The 20,817-nt window shown below is 32.4% G+C and overlaps 1 protein-coding gene across 1 annotated transcript in view; it reads right to left on the bottom strand.

Annotated features, from left to right (window-relative positions):
- Nucleotides 1-13,976, bottom strand: part of LOC118191631 (uncharacterized) — a 74,889-nt gene extending 60,913 nt beyond the window's left edge. The window contains exons 1-2 of the mRNA XM_085824547.1: nucleotides 13,709-13,976; nucleotides 1,610-1,659 (exon numbers count right to left, since the gene is read on the bottom strand). Of these exons, the coding sequence (XP_085680673.1) occupies nucleotides 1,610-1,659; nucleotides 13,709-13,853 (195 nt within the window). The 5' untranslated portion in view covers nucleotides 13,854-13,976. The remainder of the gene's footprint in view (nucleotides 1-1,609; nucleotides 1,660-13,708) is intronic.
- Nucleotides 13,977-20,817: the final 6,841 nt, after the last annotated feature.

A 20,817-nucleotide genomic window follows, 5' to 3' on the forward strand; every position in this document is an offset into this window, starting at 1 on the left:
ATAATTCAGTAAGGTTCGTTGATGCTGTGTGATGGCCTTTCACGCCTTTTTCCAAAAAATCTCCAAAATGCTCAATAGGATTTAAGTCTGGGCTTCTAGGTGGCCAATTTATAACAGAAATGTCAGAAGAATGCTCATCCAACCAGCCAGTAGCCAATCGGGATTTGTGAGAAATACAGTTGTCGTGCTGGAAAACTCCATTACCGTGCGGATAACAGAACAGCAAAAACGGATAGAGGTGATCACCTAGCAACTCGTCTAAGAGCTAATGAATAAGATAAATATCAGGAAGTTTCATGATTATCTTTTACGAGAAGTAGATGCTATTTTTAAAACCTCTTTTATTGATATTTTATTGAGGGAGGTTGGTACACGCACCAAAGATCCAAAACAGTGTCACGAAAAAAAAAATATCCCAAACCGTGATTGAACCACCATGCCCTTGTGCAGTTCCAACTTGGCATGCAGGATCCATGGCTTCATGAGCCTGATGCCATATTCTCAGCCTCCCGTCGGCGTTAAGTAGTCGGAATCCAGACTCATCACTCCATGCTACTCGTTTCCAGTCTTCTACACTCCAGTCTCTGCGCCCTCTTGCTTAGGCAAGACGTGCAGCCCGATGGCGAGCATTGAGCAATGGTACTCTCGTAGGTCGACGGCTCCCGAAACCCATACGGTTGAGAGAGAGCGTTTCCTAGTCAGTTTACTGACTGTACGACTTGCACCGTCATTCAACTGGGCGATAATTTGAGCTAATGTTTGGTTTCGCTGGCTAAGTAGAATACGCCTAAACTGTCTCTCACCATGCACTGCCAAGGCTAGTTGTCCTTTGCAGTTTTCCCGATCGCTAGTTTTTGTCCACCATCCATGTATTCTTGTTATAGTCTTGACACTGTCGACCTTGAAAATCCTAGCTGTCTGACGATTTTGGAAAATGAATTACCCATGCGTCGCGCACCCACGATTTGTCCGCGAGCGAAGGCGTCTAAATCAGGCAGTTTACCCATACTGGCAATTCCAACAATTAATTCAGAACAACCACATTACGCGCTATATATTCACTTGCACACAGCGCTCTCACTTGCGCATACATGATGCGCAGCGCTACACAATTTTCATAGTCCTTACTATCCCTAAATAAGTGGCACTTCAGTGTATATTGTACAGCTGTTAATAAATGATTTAAAGTTTTTAAAAGTTAAAAATATTCCTAAGCTTATTAGTTAATCACATGCAGGCCGATGTAAGCATTTTCATTGCAGCGAAAGCTCAATAGTTTATGAAGAAGGAAAGGTACAATCCGTTATGATTAGTGAATATTTTTATTTAGTTTGATTGAGATGTAACTTGCCCATCGATTATGTCATAAATTTAAACGTTGTTAAAAATATTTTTCCTCATTTGCAGCCTATTTACAAATATAAAGAAGCTCATCTTGAATGTATTAAATGCATTTCAAACTAAAATTCAGTGGCACCGTTTCTTTTCCTCATCCTCAGTAACCAGACTTTTCGAAATCTAAGTTTAGGTATTTATTATAAAGAAATTATTGATACAGCTAGTTAGTAAGTATTAGTTTGACATAATAAATATCATATAAAATGCATACCTTTGGCTTCAGGCCAAGAAAGCACTCTGCATATGTCTGCTGATAAGAATCTGAAAAGTACTTTTGTATTCAAAAATTCATTAATAATAATTATTCAGAAAACATTTTATGTAATGTAATATCAGGTTCCTAAATCAAGACATGAAACTTTATGCTTAATCGCTGTTATTTCATTAACTCAACAAACAATGATTTCAATCTTGATCATTTTGCACAAGATAAGAGCTAATGAATAAGATAAATATCAGGAAGTTTCATGATTATCTTTTACGAGAAGTGGATGCTATTTTTAAAACCTCTTTTGAATAGCTGGGTTCAAACACAAAATAGAGTGCATGTAAATTCTTATAAAAGTTTACAAATTACATACGAAATTCTTAAACGAATTTAAAAGAATTAAGAATCTAGAAAAGGATAATGATTCGAAGGGAAATATAGATTTATGTTATGCACAAAGACATAGATACTCACACAAACCCACATGCATATATATATATAAATATATATTACCGGCAAAGTATTAAACGCAGACGAATTATAGAATGCCTAGGCATTGTATACAATGACGGACGATTTTATGTAAAGTATAAAGTATGAAAATTATTACATACGTTCCCTAGGCATTGTATATAATGCCTAGGTATTCTATAGAACGACAAATGCTCTTTAGGCAAAGTAGGAAAAAAAGCTTAAAAGGTTATTATTTCAAAGACGTTCATTCCTCAAAAATACAAGTGTTGTTTTGAAAAATTAATGAAAAAGAGCCATTAAAAACTGTTATTCTAAATATGAAAAAAATAAACATCGTGAAATGGTCTTGATGCAACATAATAAATTTCTATTTTTAATCTGGCCGAGACTGAGAATTCATAAGATCTATCTGACAACGGATATTAAATTCAGAAACAATCTAAGTTTTACAACAATGCCCTTTTTAATACCATTTTGTTTTCTTTCTGGCAGGGCGCACAAAGGTGGTCAGTTCAACAGCATTACATGTAACGTTTTCGTTGAAAACTCTTTCAGCACTCTGTCACGTCGACAGTTCCCAGTACTAAAATGTGTTTTCATGAAGTACGGGAACTCAGCGTCCGTAGCGAAGTACTGTATAGTACTAACGCATTCTTTAACATGATAAATGAATGTATATCTTTTTTACAAGAACATCCCATCCTAGCGATTCAGCAGACACTTGTTCCATGGTTCCTTCTTAGTAGACATTTTGGCCTTTTTACATCACTTATTAACTTCTGGTAAGTAGTTTAGTTCTTGAAAACGAATTGGAAATTATTTCCAACTTTGTCGGTTAGTCATTCGGCATTCTATAGAATGCCTAGGAAATGTGTGAAATTTGAATCGGTTCATTCAATGCCGGCTAGTTTTAGATATTATATATAATGCCTAGGCATTCTATAGAATTCCGGATTTAAAACTTTCTCATTAACTTATGCATATAGTACATGTAATGAAATATTGTAATGAAAAAATATCTAGCAATGTTAATGATTTAGAAAGTATACTGATCAATTTGTAATAAACAGCAAGAATTTTGATTTATAAAGAATAGAAAACTTGGCAGCTGAGGAGGATTAAATAATTATTTTTATTTCAATTGGCATTTGTGGTCACAATTCACTTGGCATTCTAATCGTATCTATTACCAGAATATTTACATTTGTGAAAGTATTGCGATAAGAAGAAAGCAGCGTGGCGGCATCCTAGCGATGACAGAAGTAGAAATAAAGGTGCGTAATTACCTAACTTAGAAGATCACCTAGAGATGTTTTTGTTTAAGCTGCATATCAGAGAAAGTTTCAGGTCTCAAAATTTTAAGTTCCGAATTAGCTACGTCATCAGCTTTACGCAGTGCAGAAAAAGGCGTAAGTTTTCTTAGAATAGAGAGGAGAAATTAAGAGGCTATTGATAGTTTAAATTATAATTTTGATTTACGTATTTTTTATCTTATATATCATCAGAGTTATGCAAGTCATGTAAATTAGATTGATCTAGAAATGACGCAGACCAGGAAACTTATTACTCTTTTTAGAATAGAGAAGATGAATTGGGGAATATTCTTAGTTTAAATTATAATTTTGAGATTTAAATAGTTTTTAACTTACATATTTCAAACTAACAATAGCCTCTTTATTCCCCTTCCCTATTATAAAAATAATGATGACTTTTTCTGCATTGCGTAACACTGTGTGAGTAAATTCCAGTCATTTTTTGGAAATTATCGCACAATCCCCGACTAGCTTTGAACTGCTCCTTTAAGGCTTCCTCTGTTGAACTACCACTACCGATTACAGGCAAAAACATCGCCGCAAATACTACATCGCGGACGAAAACGTCGCGGACAAAACAAAGCAAAGCGAAAACATCGCAGTTCTAAAGCATCGTCGTACAAAATATCGCACTCAAAAATAAAGTGCTTCAAAACTTTGCAGTTTAAAAAAAGGTAAACGTCGAAAATATCGTTGTAAAAAATAAAGTACCTACAAATCATCGCATGACGATAACATCGCACACATGCGTTTTTCAAGTCCCGTACTGACATATTATGTAACTGACTTTCGTCGTAACTAACAAAACGACATCCAAAAAATTGATTTCAAGCTATACATGAAAACGTTAACGAAACTTGAAGATTAAAAGAAAACAAAACAAAGTATAATTTTCAGTAAAACAATTTCAGATTAACAATTGTGAAAGAAAATAATTTAATAGTTAACCAAGCAATTTTTATAGAGGTAAATTCATGCAGTTATTTATCTTCCTTTTTCTAAGCATTTTTAGACCGTATTCTTCATAATAAATATCAGTAAAACTTTATAAAAAAAGGTTAATTTATTAATGACATTTTTAATTAACTATGTAAATTTAAAATTCTATTAACTTCTATAATTTTCAATTTTTAAATGCTTAAGGTTTCTTCTTATGTTTTCAGCAAAAGTGTAATTAGTTCATTCAAAAGTATAAAATATAGAATTAAAAGAATCCGTATTCCTTCTTGCGCTCCCAAATCATTATGCGAACATGCATTTACAACTTTAAAATCCAGAAAATGCATGTGTTTGATGTTATCGTCACGCGATGATTTGTAGGTACTTTATTTCTTACCACGACAATTTCGGCGACGATGTTTTTAAACACGAAGTATCTGAACCACATTATTTTCTACGACGATATGTTGTACCACGATATTTTAGAACTGCGATGTTTTCTCTATACCTTCTTTCTACCACAATGTTTTGTACGGCGACATTTCCGCCTTGCGTTGTTTTCTCCGCGACGTTTTCGTCCGCGATGTTTTCGGCGGACACCGAACTGTATAGGCTCTGCTGCAGCAAATCTGTGTGAATACCTCGTGACTTCTCGCAAATTATAGTCCCTGTCACAGTGTCGCCAAAGAGCTGTTTCTCTGTTAAACACAAAAATAGCAGATTCTTCATGTTTTTATCTACAGAGCTGAACAGTTTTGAAATAATTTTAACGTCCTTAGCTGCAGTTATCCAGTTCGTCTGCTTCAGAACACTATATATCGTAGAAGATGTGCGATCGTACGCATTGCCAAGTCTTTTACGCCACGCCGTTCTCACGTTTTTCCATTTTCTCATGCTTTAATTCCCTAGATATTACCCTTTTTTCTCGCCATTGCTCTTTACACTCATCCTTTTAGGACTTATGGTTATATGACAAATAAATTAGCTAAATAACTGCATGTGCCAATAAAATACACAAAATTAAAACAACACGGTAGAAATGCTTCTGTGGCGAGGTGTGTTGAAACGGCAGGTGAGTCTGTGTGGTGGTGACATCACAGCGAGTTTGCGATGGACCTTATAAGAAATATACCAACCCAAATGAGTTTTCTACCCCTTCTGACGCATTCCCGGCTGTCCCCTTGACCACATCCGAAGGAATAGGGACGACTTGCAGAAACTTAACAATGGTTGGCTATTGCAGCGTGTATGTGTGTAACTGTTAAGAAAAAGTTGTGTTTGGAGCCTCATATCAGAAATTGGAATTTTTAGATATTTTTATTTTTGATACTGAGATTGATTTCTTAAAAATTTAGTTTTTTATCAAGCATAATTAACGTTCCAAATAATTACAAAGCTGTGTCGTGCTTTCAGGCCTGGATTTGTTTTTAGCTTTTTCTATGCTGTAAGGAAATTTGTAACTACTTCATTTAGAAAATAATATTTTAAAACTGAACTAATAGAAAATTTCAAACAAACAATTTTTCTCTTACAATTTTTATGCTTTTTATTGGTGTAAAAAAGTAAAATATATTACAATACCTAAAAATGAATTTTTGAAAGTTTTTGTTTAAAATTCTAAATTGTGCTGTTTTTAAATATTGCCGTTATGTATGTTTATTGGACTATCTCAATAAATGAATGTTGGAAATTAGGTTTTATTTTTTATTAAATTTAAGTATATTCTATTTTATTCGCTTAATTTTTATGGTCTTGTGATAACAAAGAAATTCATAATAAATATCAATAAAATTTTCATCGTGTGCTATTTATCAAAGAGATTACTTTAACACTTAGCTTACTATCGCATACCATGTTATTTAAATTATTTCTGTATTGTAACAAAAGGAAAGTTAATGATTATAAAAAGTGCATGAAATAATCATTGTAATCTACCACTGTTATAAATTGTTTAAACTAAAAATAAGTAAATATACTAACATATGATCGAAAGAAATGGTGTTAAGTAACATCAGCATTACTAGTAAATATTACACTCCATAATTATTGCACTTTTAATTGCTTACTATTTAAAGCACAAATATTTTTTTATTAATTGGAAATTTTAGTTCTGTTAGCTTCCTTCTGCTATTTATACTTCCAAACACTGCTGGTTCATGTTTTTCCTGAAATAGTGCTGTCGTGTATGTTGTTTGATTATTTCATTTTAGATATGAATATGGGAAGTTTTTTTTTGGTTATTAGATTTAGGTATATTTTTGTATAAAATATTTTTGATCAGATTTATTAACTACTTTATACCTTTATACAGTGTTTCCTTTGCATATCTTGGCGATATAGAAGTTAATGGTTATATTTTTTACTATGAAACGCGAATAAATTTATACTTGAGTTCAGGTAAAATATTGATTATGTTACCTTAAGAACCGCTTCCTAATGTATCATGAGAGAGACAATTTTCATTGTCTCTGAGATTTAACAGAAATAAATGTGATAATGCTGTTGTAATCAGAAACGCTCTTTTTTACCCACATATATAGCTTTACATTTATTCTTGTCTGATTGAGTTTTATTTATTTAAAACCTACTATTAATGTTACATATTCATAATAACCACTTTCGTAATTACTCTCATTTAAATACTAAGGGATTAAGGAAAAAATTTGATGAAATCTTAAATAATGGTAACTTAGTTATTTAAAAAATACAGTTTAAAGCACTGAAAATAATTAAAGCTATTATTAATTATATTACACATTAGTATAAAGAGAAAAAAATGTATTATCTTCTGGTTTTCAGGACATGATAACTTATTTAAACTTTGAAATAATACGAAGAATAGAAAATTTTAAAAAAGAAGAAAATATATTAATTTTTAAGCTTTTTTTTGGGCATAAATCAATATGTAACAGAAATACATAATAACGACGTTTTCACAACTCTTGCAAAAAGGTCAAATTCTGCGAACATTTAGGCATCGTAAAGACGTCGTGATACGATGCTTTCACAACCAAAATATAAACTGCGAAAGACGCAATAAAACGAACGGTCTATGCGACAAAACCCTCATCTGCAAAGACGTAATAAAGACATCTTTGCAACGGCTGCAAAACAGTAGAGTTTCGTTGACATTTGAGCGTCTTAAAGACGCCATATTGCAGCGTTTTTGCAATATGATCCACGACGAGATTGCAACGTCATTACAACGTTGCGTGCTACTTGGGTATATATGATTTTAGTATGTCAAATATATCTGCTCCTATAGTCTTCCATTATTAAAAGATGTTAAAATTATCATCAATTCTTCTTAAGAAAACGCTCTTTTTTACCCACATATATATATATCTTTACATTTATTCTTGTCTAATTGAGTTTTATTTACTTAAAACCTACTATTAATGTTATATATTCATAATAACCACTTTCATAATTACTCTCATTTACATACTAAAGGATTAACGGAACAAAACTGATGAAATCTTAAATAATCGTAAATTAATCAAAACTGATGGACTAGAGTATCTAAACTGATAAATGAAGACCCATACTGCTCGATCCCTAAAGATCCTTCAACTTCGGACCTCACGAAAGTTAAAAGTGCTATCAAATCTTCTCAGATTCTGTCAACGCAGTTGAAGAAATCACTTATTCCACCTATTACTTAATGCGCTAGGCTTTATGCTCTTCCAAAAGTCCACAAAACCGGTAGTCCTTTTCGACCTATTGTTTCCAACATAGATACTGCTTCATATCCTTTGGCCAAATATTTAGTTTCCAGATTTTCTCCTTTACTTGCTAACAATATTCACACTGTAAAAAATTCTGTTGAAGTCATTGATAAACTTAAAAATATTTCTCCACTTCGTTCCATTATGGTTTCATTTGATGTCAAATCACTGTTTACTAATGTTCCGGTCGAAGGAGCACTAAATTGTCTTGAAACTAGACTTCGGGAATTTCACTTCACACATACTGAAATTAATGAGATGGTTTCGCTTACTAAAGTCTCTCTGAGTCAAACCCACTTTGTTTTCCAAGATGCATATTTTCATCAATTTGAAGGATTGGCTATGGGTAATCCTTTCAGTCCGGTACTTGCTGACATTTATATGCACTATTTTGAGATGAAATTATTTGATAAACTATCTTTTCGTCTTTGGATTCGGTATGTAGACGACACTTTCGTGCTTTTTGACGGTTATAAAGAGGATTTATCCGAGATTCTATCTATTATGAATTCAATTGATCCAGCCATCCAATTCACTCTTAAAATTGAATCCAACAATTCCCTCCCTTTCCTTGGTATTCTTATAATCCACAATGAAACTGATTTTAGCACTACTGTGCACCGTAAACCCTTTGCAGTTTGTTTACCACCCCATGCCAAGTCATGCCACCCTGTTAAGCAAAAAATGGCTTCTTTTTACTATTATGTATTCCGTGCGCTTAAAGTTTGTTCCTCTGAATCTTTGCTTGCCAATGAACTTAATTATTTGAGAGCAGTTGCGATTGACCGTGGATTTTCTCCCGTGATTATTGATAAAGCCGTTAAAAAATTTTCAGATTCCCATCAAAGAATACATTCCACTGTTAGAAATAATATTAATGACCTTGTCGTGCTTCCATTTTATCCTTCTGTTAGCTATAAAATTGCACGGATTCTCCAGAAATTCAATTTTCAAGTCGGTTTCTCCCCTATTAATAAAATTCACCCTTCGATTCTAAAAGATTGCGTTTCTGCCTTGAATTCTTGGGGAATTTATAGTATATCGTGTCAGTGTGGTTTAAGATATATTGGCCAAAAAAAAAAAGAGCGTTGAAGTTTCGTATCCAGGAACATGAATCTTATGCCAAAAAAGACGAAATTAACAAGTCTTCAATAGCGTATCATAGTTGGACATTTAACCATAATTTTGACTTTGGGTCTGCAAAAATTATCCAAAAGGCTTCTTCCATAGGTGAATTGGATTTTCTTGAGGCTTTTCATATTCACAAAGATTTAGCATGTTTAGTTAATGATTTTAAGTCCAATCCTGTCCTTCCTAATGCCTTTAAAATTCTACTATCTTAATTCAGTTACTCTTTTTGCAGATAGATGGCGTTACCTCCTCGCGTTTGGTACTACCAGAGGGTATAAAAATCCGTTCAGTGGTTGCTTTCCATTATTCGAAGTTCAGATTTTGAGCGTGAAGGTGCAGTTGCCCCTCGTTCCCTATTTTTAACTTCGCTAATGTTCTTGTCCTTTGTGTTACATGTTTGATCAGATAGCCTGGCTCAGTAAAAGTAGGCGGCCAGTGTAACTCTGATTAAAAATCCGGTTATAACCACGTGCAGTGCTGATAAGGACCACGTGTTTCTTAGATTCCTTCCCCTTTATTTTTCTTTTTTCTACGTATTTCTTTCTCCTGATGAGGAGGGACCTCTAGCTGTCCTCGAAATCGATTGAGTGTTTCAATATACTTACGCTAAATACAAGGTTGTTTTTACGATTTTGATTGTCACATTAGCGTGTTTCTCTTTTAGTCTAACCGTAACTTAGTTATTTAAAATATATAGTTTAAAGTACTGAAAATAATTAAGGCTCTTATTAATTATGCATATTTAGTCTATAGGGCTTAAAAATGTTCAACAGCTTTCTAACAATGTAGGAATACTTGTAGTTTTAGCTAACAAATAGCAACTTCATGACCAGTTTCTAATATTATTGAATTTTCAAATTTTTGTTTCCCAGATATTACTTCGTCCCTTTTTTATTTTGTTGTATTTCCTTAGCCATATATTTAGACACGAAAACTAACCTCATTTTTTTATCTAAATGAAATTATTTTGTACTTTCCGTGATTTGAGAAAGTGTTCTACTGAAAGTTCACAAAAGATGTGTTCTACTGTCAACATATATTCATTTCAAAAGATACTTTATTCACTTTACAAGACACGATATTTATACAAAAAAAAGTCCTCTATGCACATAAAGGCGAACAACCTCACCAGCGATTTCCATAGTCTCACTCCTGGTTCACAGTCGCTTGGCGCACGTTAGTTAGTTTTTGTGCCTTGAAAATTTGCATTGAAATATAGTATGGTTTGTGTCACAGAATACACAAAAATCGTCTAATATGCAGGAAACGTCGCGACATCTCAAAAGATTATGAGTATACATACATGAGATTTTGCGAAATTTCTACCAATCGAAGCCTGGCATATTAATATTTTTGCAAAAAGCAAAGAGATTAATATTTTTGGCTTGAAAACATGTTTTTTAGTAACTGAATTTGATGTTAAAAATGTAAGTGCCATAGTCGTTCCATTTTTTTATACCTATATAGAATAATGAATATAGAATATTGTATTAGGCACAGTAAAATTTAGCACTTTTCTTACAAAACAAATTGCGAAAATTTTTAGTTTAACACAAAAACTCATTTCAGTAACCATTAAGAAACATAATAAACAAGCCATAAAAGTTTATATAACTGTGAGCAGTAGTTCCTGAGAAAAGGTACATCGAGTTTAAAAAGAATCACATGTGGAAAAAACGAATTTTTATGTAAAATATCCATTTATCAAAGCATTCGATGACAAATTAAAACTAGATTTTTTACAGTTCTAATTTCCATTGAGATAAAAGTATGGTATTTTTAGAAAGCTAAAAATGTAGAGAATTCGAAAATGCAAAAAACCGAAATCACCATTTTATTTGAAGGTTTTTGGCTTCCAACAACCCTTAATACTGTAACTACGAATATTTTTATCCGCATTTCTAAATCAATAATTTTTTTTTTTTAAATTAACAGTTGCCTATTAAAAGACTGCTAAATATTTGATGATCCATGAACGTAAGGACGTATGTGACTCAAAAGGATCAGAAAATTATTTTTAGATTACGACGACTATTTAGTTTCGACAATTTTATTCTCGACTAAACAATGGAAATGTGTAAACAATGGAAATGCGATTCTTGAAACAATATCTGTACTTAAGATGAAAGGCGGATGGGATTATTCAGAATTCGAGAAATTTCCCGCAGCGCTGGTGGCCATCGGTCCGCCATATTATCTGATATCAATAGCTTACAAATGGGTGAAACGATAAATATAATTTCATACCTAGAAAACATCAGTAAGGTAAATAACTAAATAAAATAAATAAATAAAACACGAACAAAATATTTTTAATTAAAATTTGTTAAAAATTAATATTTAATTTCTCTTATATTTGGAAAGCATACTATTTAAAAATTAAAATTTTAAAAACCTGAAACTTTCAGATTTTATATTACGCCCAAGGGGGCGTTTTTTTAACATTTTGTCTTACTAAGCATGATGTTCTTCGCACTTAAACAATAAAATTCAATTCAATAGAAATATCACAAAATATTTAAAAGAGCATACCTTTAGAATTAACGACACGCACTCTCGCGTGTTGGAGATATTTTTTTTTCTTTTCGTACAGTGTTGCCATCCATTGCCTGCTTTGAAATCATTGAGTTTAATAAACAAAAATTCTTTAATGTTTGACAAAATATGAAATAGGTAACAAAACAAATTCCAAATAGTGGCTTCCAGATACTCATATTCGAATGGAGAACTACGTTATTCAAAGTTTGATGAGGTTTTGTTTTTTCACAGTGCTAGAAGCATGCATACATTCATGCAGATTCTTCATTACTTAGCTTTTTTAAATATAATGGAAGTCTATCGTATTTGATGGCAACAATCTGAAAAATTAACCGGCATTTAGTGAACCGACGCAAAATGCTAAAACGAAATTAAATTCTGGGTAAATTGCTCCATTGGGCTAAAACTAAATGAAAGAAAGAGATTCAATGACAGGCCAAACGAAAACTTTAAAATATGACTAGAAGGAAGATCTGGTAAATAATCGAAAGGTAGAAAACTTATATTGAATGCATTTATTTATTCTTTTAGCCCCGTATAGGTTCGTCGAAAATTCATAAATATTGGATATATTCTTTTACGTCGTAAAAGCTGGAAATTTTCATATCCCATCAGCCTAATAGTTCATAATGATGCAGGTATCTTCGACTACTAAAATTAAAGAGCTTCATATCTTGGTTTTTATATCTTGTTGAAAGTTGCATTCACCGTATCCTAATGAAGGTTCAGAGGTCTTTAATGAAGACTGCATAGTTTAATGGCATAAACGAAAAACGTTATAAAAGTGACGGACACCTTTGTGTGACATGCTGGGGCAGCCTTGCTGCCCTTTTTTATGCATAATGGCCGCGTATGTCCAACCACACCTATCCGCCCCTGCATAAGATATTCCAGGAAAACCGAAATCTTTCTCCCTTTAAGTGTGAAGCACGCCTTACGTACAGATGACATTTGAAAATCACTTTTCCTTTAATTTAGTTAATAAAAACATATTATCCATGCAAGTTATGGCAAAAACACAATCCTGATCTTTAAAAGACCCATAAATAAGAATGAGTTTTAATTACTTTAATGATAGACTAAAGATTGATGAAATTCTCATTAAATAGGAATTAATTAAAATCGATTGGTTAAGTATCGGGTTTAAACATCGTGTACATGATTAATAACAAAATACCTGTTTGCACTTAATGCTTCTACTGCTATGTTACGTTTTACGCTGACATATACATTAAAACCAGAAAAAAGTAATTACTTACGAAGAGTCGGAATCCACTATACCGACAATGTTGATCTGGCCATTTTTGATGTACTTTTCATCACAATTTGCTGTAGATACACGTTTTAAATTTTTTGTGTAATTAAAGTACACCTATCGGATTATACTGAATAGCATATTGTATTAGGAATAGTACAATTTAGCACTTTTCTCACAAAATAAATAAATAAATAAATAAAATGTGAATTTTTTTCTGCTTTGTTTATAACAAAATGCTCCTTTTAGTAAGTATTGAAATTAGTAAATAACATAATAAATAAGCCATGAGCAATTTACATACATGTGAGCCAGTATTTCCTGAGAAAACATACATCGAGTATATTAAAAACCACATTTGGAGAAAAACGCATTTTCAAAGCATTCGATGATAAATTAAAAGTATATTTCTTACAGTTCTAAACTTTTCATGGAGACTAAAGTGCGGTATTTTTCGGAAACTAAAAGTGTAGAAGAATTTGAAAATGCAAAAATCTTAAATCACCATTATTTGAGGATTTTTGGCTTCCAACACTCCTTTTTAAAACCTTATTTTAATATATTTTAATTTTCCATTTGCTTCCTACGTTTTCAGCCAAATCAACGAAAACAACTGTTAAAGCATTGTCATTAAATTAGGTAACATATAAAACTGGAACTGGATTATACCTGATACATAAATAAATTCCATTATATTATACAACAAAATTAAATTTAAACATACCTTCACATTCGCATATTTGTTTGAAAGCACAGTCATAAAGTCTTTTGTAAGATTCATCGGGTTCAGATTCTGATCGAACTTTGGGAAAGTTTTCCATGAAGCACAATAATAGAATCAAATAAATACAGCTCTGAAGGCAAGCCATGATACCAACCGTTTCAGTTACCAATATCAATACTGAGATATTGCTAATTTACTGTGCGAAGAGCGAAGTTTTTTATTCCGAAACTCCTTTTATATTTGTTGAGTGAAATGTAGCGCCGCCTATTGGAGAAAGGGAAAAAAATTCACTTGGTCACTGGATTCTGCTAGGCAAGAGCTTGTAGTAGTACTTCATTTGTAATTACCATTAATAAAGTACTTAGCATTCGTTTTTATACAGTCCACTCTCTAGAATTATAGAAATATAGTACATTGGCCGAAGTAGAGAACTAAATGTTAACATTAGAGAGAAGTAAAACAGCGTTAAAACGAATTGATGATAGTGTAAACAAAAACGAAATTGAAATAAAATACATATCGCTTCAAAGTATTTAAATGGACATCAGGAATTTAAAGAACAGATATTTTGAAAGTTTTGACTAAATAGATGATGATTCAAACAATCGATGAAGAAACAGAAGACAGAACAGAAGTTTTGGAGGTAAGAATTATGGCCATTCTATCATCTATTGTAAATTCTGAATATGAAAATAACTGCATTAAATTCGATTCAGAATTACCAGTGTAAAATCTTAGTACACGGTGCAGGCTTGGCGCGATTTTGAAAATTATCGCCAACACCAAAAATGATCCAAAGAATGTCTATATACTATACACTATATACTATGTGTGTATATTCATAATATATACTATATTTTACTATATATATTCTTTGAATGACCCGTTAACTACTCATCGTACGAGTATATGTCCCGTTTTTACTGCTCATCATAAAGTCGCCAAAAGTAGCCAAATCCCGTGTGCACCGGATACTAGGATTAAACCATTACCAGTTTCTAATTTTCTAAAAAATGTATCGAATGAAATAACTTTCAGTTGGAGTTAGAAAATACTGTGTATGATAATCAGGCAACAGAAGTTAATAAATTGTTATTAAAACGCTGCATTAATTGGTGAAGAAAAAATACCTTGAAACTGCTGATGATACTTTTAATTCTGTGTTTAGAGCTCTTCGGGATGGGTATTAAAAGAAAAGAAGTTTAATTGAGACGCAGATAAAGTCGGTAATATTTACGTAATTTAACTTTCGAATAGTTTAAGGGTATAAGCTATGCAACAGGTAATTTTACGAAAAACGGAAGGGCATTGAATATTTGAAAGTATAATAAAAATTATTGGACGTTCTGTTATTAAATATTATATTTCAGAAGCTAGATCGTGAAACGCGTAACTAATTTTAACTAAAGATTAATGATTCAGAAGTTCCTATGTTGTGTGAATTAATTTCTTTTTAGACAAAACATGTCAGAAGTTCAAAACCAAAGGCTCTGGTGCTTAAAACTCCAGATAAAAAAATATTAGTGCTCCGACTAGTGTGATACGTAAAAATAATAATCATTCGTTACATAAATATGAGTCATTTAAAAAATTAAATCAAAATTAAAGATAATTAAAAAATTGTGTTAAATTGTTTTATTAAGGTACATTTAACCGCAAAACGTGATTCGAAATTCAGATGCTTCCGAATGCCACAAAAACATCACTCGTTAATTTATCACCTACTCAGCAGCGACACCATCAATCAACAGCAGGATAAAACAAAGACAGAAGCATCGAATGACTAGGTTATAAATGAGAATGCAGATGGTTTTCATAAAAATCAATCAAAATATGTTATTAGCAACTGCAATAGTACTGTCTATCCACACTAGCGAGAGCAGTTTAGCTGAAGGCCAAGATGGATCAATTCATAGCTCTAGGCCTCCTTCATGGTTTAATTGGAACTTTCTTACCTCCATGGTTTAATTGAAGGGGAGTGGATAAAAACCGCTAATATTTTTTCCCTTTCGTAGGTCGAAGAGGTGTGGGTAAAAAGCGCGGGTATTTTTTCTTCTCGGAGTTCAGGGGTCATTTAATGTTTTTTCTTACAATCTTTAAGCATGGCTGTTACTGACCTTCTTTTTACTTTCAAATCTTCATTTTTACTATGAATTCTACTGTTCCAGGAAGCTCTGAAAATAAGCCTTTCAACAGCAATTTTAAGCAATTAGTGCATAATGAGTTAATATAACAACAAATTAGTGCATAATGAATTAATATAATAAATAATGTGATAATTAGTGCAAGCTTGTGATGAAAGAGCACAGTTAGCAAGACTGACTATCCCAGTTACACAGCCAACACGTACAGCGAATAAGATGACTGGCGTTTCTATTGTCAGAATAAACAGAATTCGTAAAGAATCTGAATGCTAAATTCTCTTCTCCTAAAAAAAGAGAGAAACTCTTGCAAGCACAGACTTATAATTTTTATTTTGATATTTTAAGAAGTACAGTTCAAGACTTTTATGTCAAGGAAAATAAAGTACCAACTAAAGCCAGACTGCTTCCTGTATTAAAAGACATAATCGATTTTCCTTGGCAAAGAGGAACGCTAAGAAATAATCTCCGGGAAATTCTCCAGGAAAAGTCCCGGATTAAATGAAGTGCTTTACTAGAAAGATCTGACATTGTTTTTTCAAGAACAATATATTTGAGGAGTATTAAGCGTTACAGAGAAGAATCCAGTTCCCTAATTTACAAGATGAAACATGGGTGGACAGCGAGTTAGCGTTTGGAAAATGCTGGCAACCAAATGAAATCAGTGAGATTTTAGAAACAAGAAATGCCCCTCGCCACATAATAATTTTATGTGCTGGTGGTGAGATGGGTCTCATTCCCAATACTAGCTTAATTTATAAATCGAACTCTACAACTGGCGATTATCACGGACAAATGAATTCTTCAATATTTGCAAACGAAAAGTTAATTTCAAACCTACCGCCATATTTCGTTATGATTATTGATAATGGACCTTATCATTCGGTGCAGTTCAACAAAGCCCCCTGTGCCTCCCCAAAAACGAAAGATATAATGTAGTGGCTGACAAAAAACATTTCTTTTTGTCGGAATTGGAGTTGCTGATTTGTGTCGAAAGTGGAGCTGCTGGATTTAGAGAAACAAAATGCTCCTAAAGTCAAAACGTTTAAATTTGATTGTATAATCTAAGAAAAAGGTCATACAGTTCTGCGTCTCCCACCATATAATTGTGATATAAACGCCAAAGAGTATGCATGAGCTAAAGTAAAAATTTATGTTCGAAGTCAGAACACGACTGCAGAAATAACCATGTCGAATTTATTACTTTCACAAATGAGGCTATTAAAGATGTTTCGGTGAATAATTGAAAGAAGTATTGTGATCATGCGAGTAATTTAGAAGCTGAAAATATAGTGATAACATAATGATAATATGGAGAAAAGATGATGTTATAGAAGAATTATGTTAATCATTAAATTTTACTGTCAGCGACAATTAGGATTCTAAATTCTCTACGAGTTCGGAGTACCTTTAATGCTGTGTCTTCAAATTAAATGTAAAGGAGCAAAAATATATGGCATGTCTAAGTGAAACTAAAACAACTTTTACGCAACTTCTTCTAATTAAATAGATTTATTTTATTTATAGATGTTTATGTATGTATTTGTAATTCAGAAGGAAACGAATTTCAGTTCGCGTCTTTCTCGGCAATGGGAGTACGCACTGTTTTACGATAGAAATAGTTGCCAGTTTGTTAAATATAAAGGAAAAGAATTGGTGCCTCCGTACCCTGACTAAATGATAATGTTATATATATTAATTATTAATTTAGACATACAGATTTCGAATAATTAATTAAGATACGTAAGATCAAGTAACTGTGTGATTATTTTGAAAATTACCTCTGTAACCTCATCGAGGAGTTTAGAAGTCCATGTATTAAACAGTTATTCAGAAGGAAACGAATTTCAGTTCGCGTCTTTCTCGGCAATGGGAGTACGCACTGTTTTACGATAGAAATAGTTGCCAGTTTGTTAAGTATAAAGGAAAAAAATTGGTGCGTCCGTACCCTGACTAAATGATAATGTTATATATATTAATTATTAATTTAGACATACAGATTTCGAATAATTAATTAAGATACGTAAGATCAAGTAACTGTGTGATTATTTTGAAAATTACCTCTGTAACCTCATCGAGGAGTTTAGAAGTCCATGTATTAAACAGTTCCATTGACATTCAATTAGCTAAATCGTGTATACGAGCCAGTTTCCCTTAAAACGTCCTCCACGAAGGCATCCCTCCTTTAAGGCAGATAGCCCTCGAGTGCTTTGCCGTAATCTAATAAACCAAATAAACCAAACCAATTAGCTAAACTTCAGTCTGGAACTCCTAACAAAACAGACATGTAAATATAATTTTACTCTGACATATTAAAATTAAAAATTCCGATTAGAAAATGAACCGTTATTATTCCAAGAAACAGTTTGTGGATGTGTCGAGTCTGGCTCATGGAACACTACACAGAAGCAAATTATTGTGTTAAATAATGAAGAACAGCTTTACAAAATTTTGCATTCACAAACGTTTGGGATATTGAATTGGTTTCCACAGACAAATGTTCATGGTTTTCGATTGTATTAACTTCATTCAAGTTAACAGCTTTTTGTTTTCGAAAAGCCACCTTTAGCAGATTTTTATCTTTAAAGTTTTTATCTTTGGCACATCAAAGCACATTTTTATCTTTAAATAATTTGTTACATTTTTAATAGATATCAATCTTTACTTTACTTTGAAAGCTTATATTTTCGGACGCAATCCTAGAAATTCAGTCATAACATCCTGCCCTTACTGTTTGTCTTTCATTTTACGTATCATCTTTTTATTCACTCGTTGCATTTTATGTACACTGTGCGAAAAACAGATGGGACATTTCTATAACTCCCGTTCTACTGGGCCGGTTGACGAAATTCAACTTGCGTTTTTTATGTCTCGAAAGCGCCACTTAAGATATGTATTAAATTGTTATAATTATTATTATAAAGGCACAGCTCCAACCCTCTAAGCCGGCACAAACCGGTCCTATGATCAAAAAATGGAACAGGCCAAATATAATATAGCATTGTTTTAATATAGTCATTTTGACACAAAATCGGACTTTTTCTGAAATCGCATGCCATGTTTTTTCCATATTTTGATTCCACCACACAAATTACGCCAAACTGCCAAGTTTTGTAAAAATCGCACAAGTAGTTTTTGAAAAATTAGCTCTCAAAATTTTATCTCCTCAGTGTAAATTGAGTTTAGTATATATTTATTAATATCTCTTTTTTTTTATTAAACTTATTTGATTCTTACTTTCACATATCGAAATTTAGGTACATTTCAAATAAAATTCGCTCTTTTTATGATTTATTTTTTAAATTTGTATCTTTAAATATTTTTTACAAATTTTTCGAAAAATATTTTGAACTGTAATCTGTAAAATTTTTATCATCATCTTAAAGTAGAGGTATTTCTAAGGATACCTGCAAAATATTACATTTTTTAATCAAAATTTCCGAAGATATACATGAATTTATATATTGGCATGTTTTGAAATTTGGCATAGTTGTTGAAAGCGATAATAACAGCAAGTGTAGTTTCGGCACTTTTTAAAAATTATTTGAAAGAAGGAACGGTGTGACTTTTTTTTCCTTTCATGCACAATGTAAAAAGCTAGGAACGAAGTAATTTTTTCCGGCCCTGCACAATGGAAGGGAAAGGAAAATGGGTTGCCATATATTAAGAAGTTCGTCAAGTGAATTATTCTTGGCGCAAACTGGAAAAAATATGCCAAGATAAATTTGTGAATTTATCCGTAAATTTCTCACCAAATTTTTAAAAATGTGATATATAGGCATAATTTGAGTAGTAGAATCGAAATATTAAAAACAAAAATGGTATGTTATTTCAGAAAAAGCCCAATTCTGTGTCAAAATACCTAGGTTAAAACAATGCTATATATAAATCTAATATATCTAATATCGTAAGTCGCGATTTCGGGACATGAAAAACGCACTTTAAATTTCGTTCATCGGTCCACTAGAACGGGATGTATACATCTGTCTCTCTTTTTTTTTTTTTTTTTTTTTTTTTTTTTTTCCGAAGTGTACATTTTTAATAGGGTAATTTGAAGTGTCTGTCGTATAGGTTAATTTGATTTTTCATATCGATAGAAATATCCTCGGTTTGAATGATATTTGTAAAACTACCTGTATCTGCATACAGAAGCTCTAGGTTAGATTTGTGTTTTCCTTTTATAATATTGTAATGAAACTGTTATCAGGTTCTGTGTTCCTCCTTACTTGCTTTGGGAACATTAAATGTCCTGACTCGGAACAGGGAGCTTACTAAAGCTATGTTCAATAAATTTGGGAAGTAGACAATACACACAGGAAGGGTATACGAAACCCTTTATTTTTCTCTCTTTACAATGATTTCCGGACTTCGGAATACAGAGACCAACCTCTTGTGGCCTGAAAGTAAGAATATAAAAATATTAACTAAACTCTAACTAAACTTAACTTTGGATTAATCAAACAAGTGCCTACTCCAAGATTGGACGTATATTAGCAAAAAGCCGTATGTAGTATAGAGAGCTGCTAACACTACGATACGTTTAAAATTATCAAGAGGATTAAACCTCTGGCCTTGAAGGCAATCAGCAACCGAGTGAAACTACTATGGCAAGCGGCCTGCTTCTAATAGCTCCTTCCTCTCTCTTGCTTGGCAAAAAGCCACAACTTAGTACTTGGCGTTCGCAAGACAAATTTACATAAATAAGTTAAAGCTTTTAATTCTGGCCGGAAGTAGAAAATAAGAAGTGATAGTAAAGATTTAAAACAAAATAAACGTTAGTAAAACTTAGGATCCTTACATACTTCCCGCCAGAGTTAATTAGTTTGAAACTGAGGTCTAAAACGACCTTGTTGAAAACTTTTAGCTCTAGAATCTAACGCGAGGCCAATCTTTTACAAACATTTCTCACTAGAAACTAGAAATTAAAAAAAAATCGTTTTTACATTATCAACTCCATGGACAATTACT

Source organism: Stegodyphus dumicola, chromosome 9 (genome assembly GCF_044657685.1).
Source record: "Stegodyphus dumicola isolate Sdum_Otavi_A_Nest chromosome 9, ASM4465768v1".
Lineage (NCBI taxonomy): Eukaryota > Metazoa > Arthropoda > Arachnida > Araneae > Eresidae > Stegodyphus > Stegodyphus dumicola.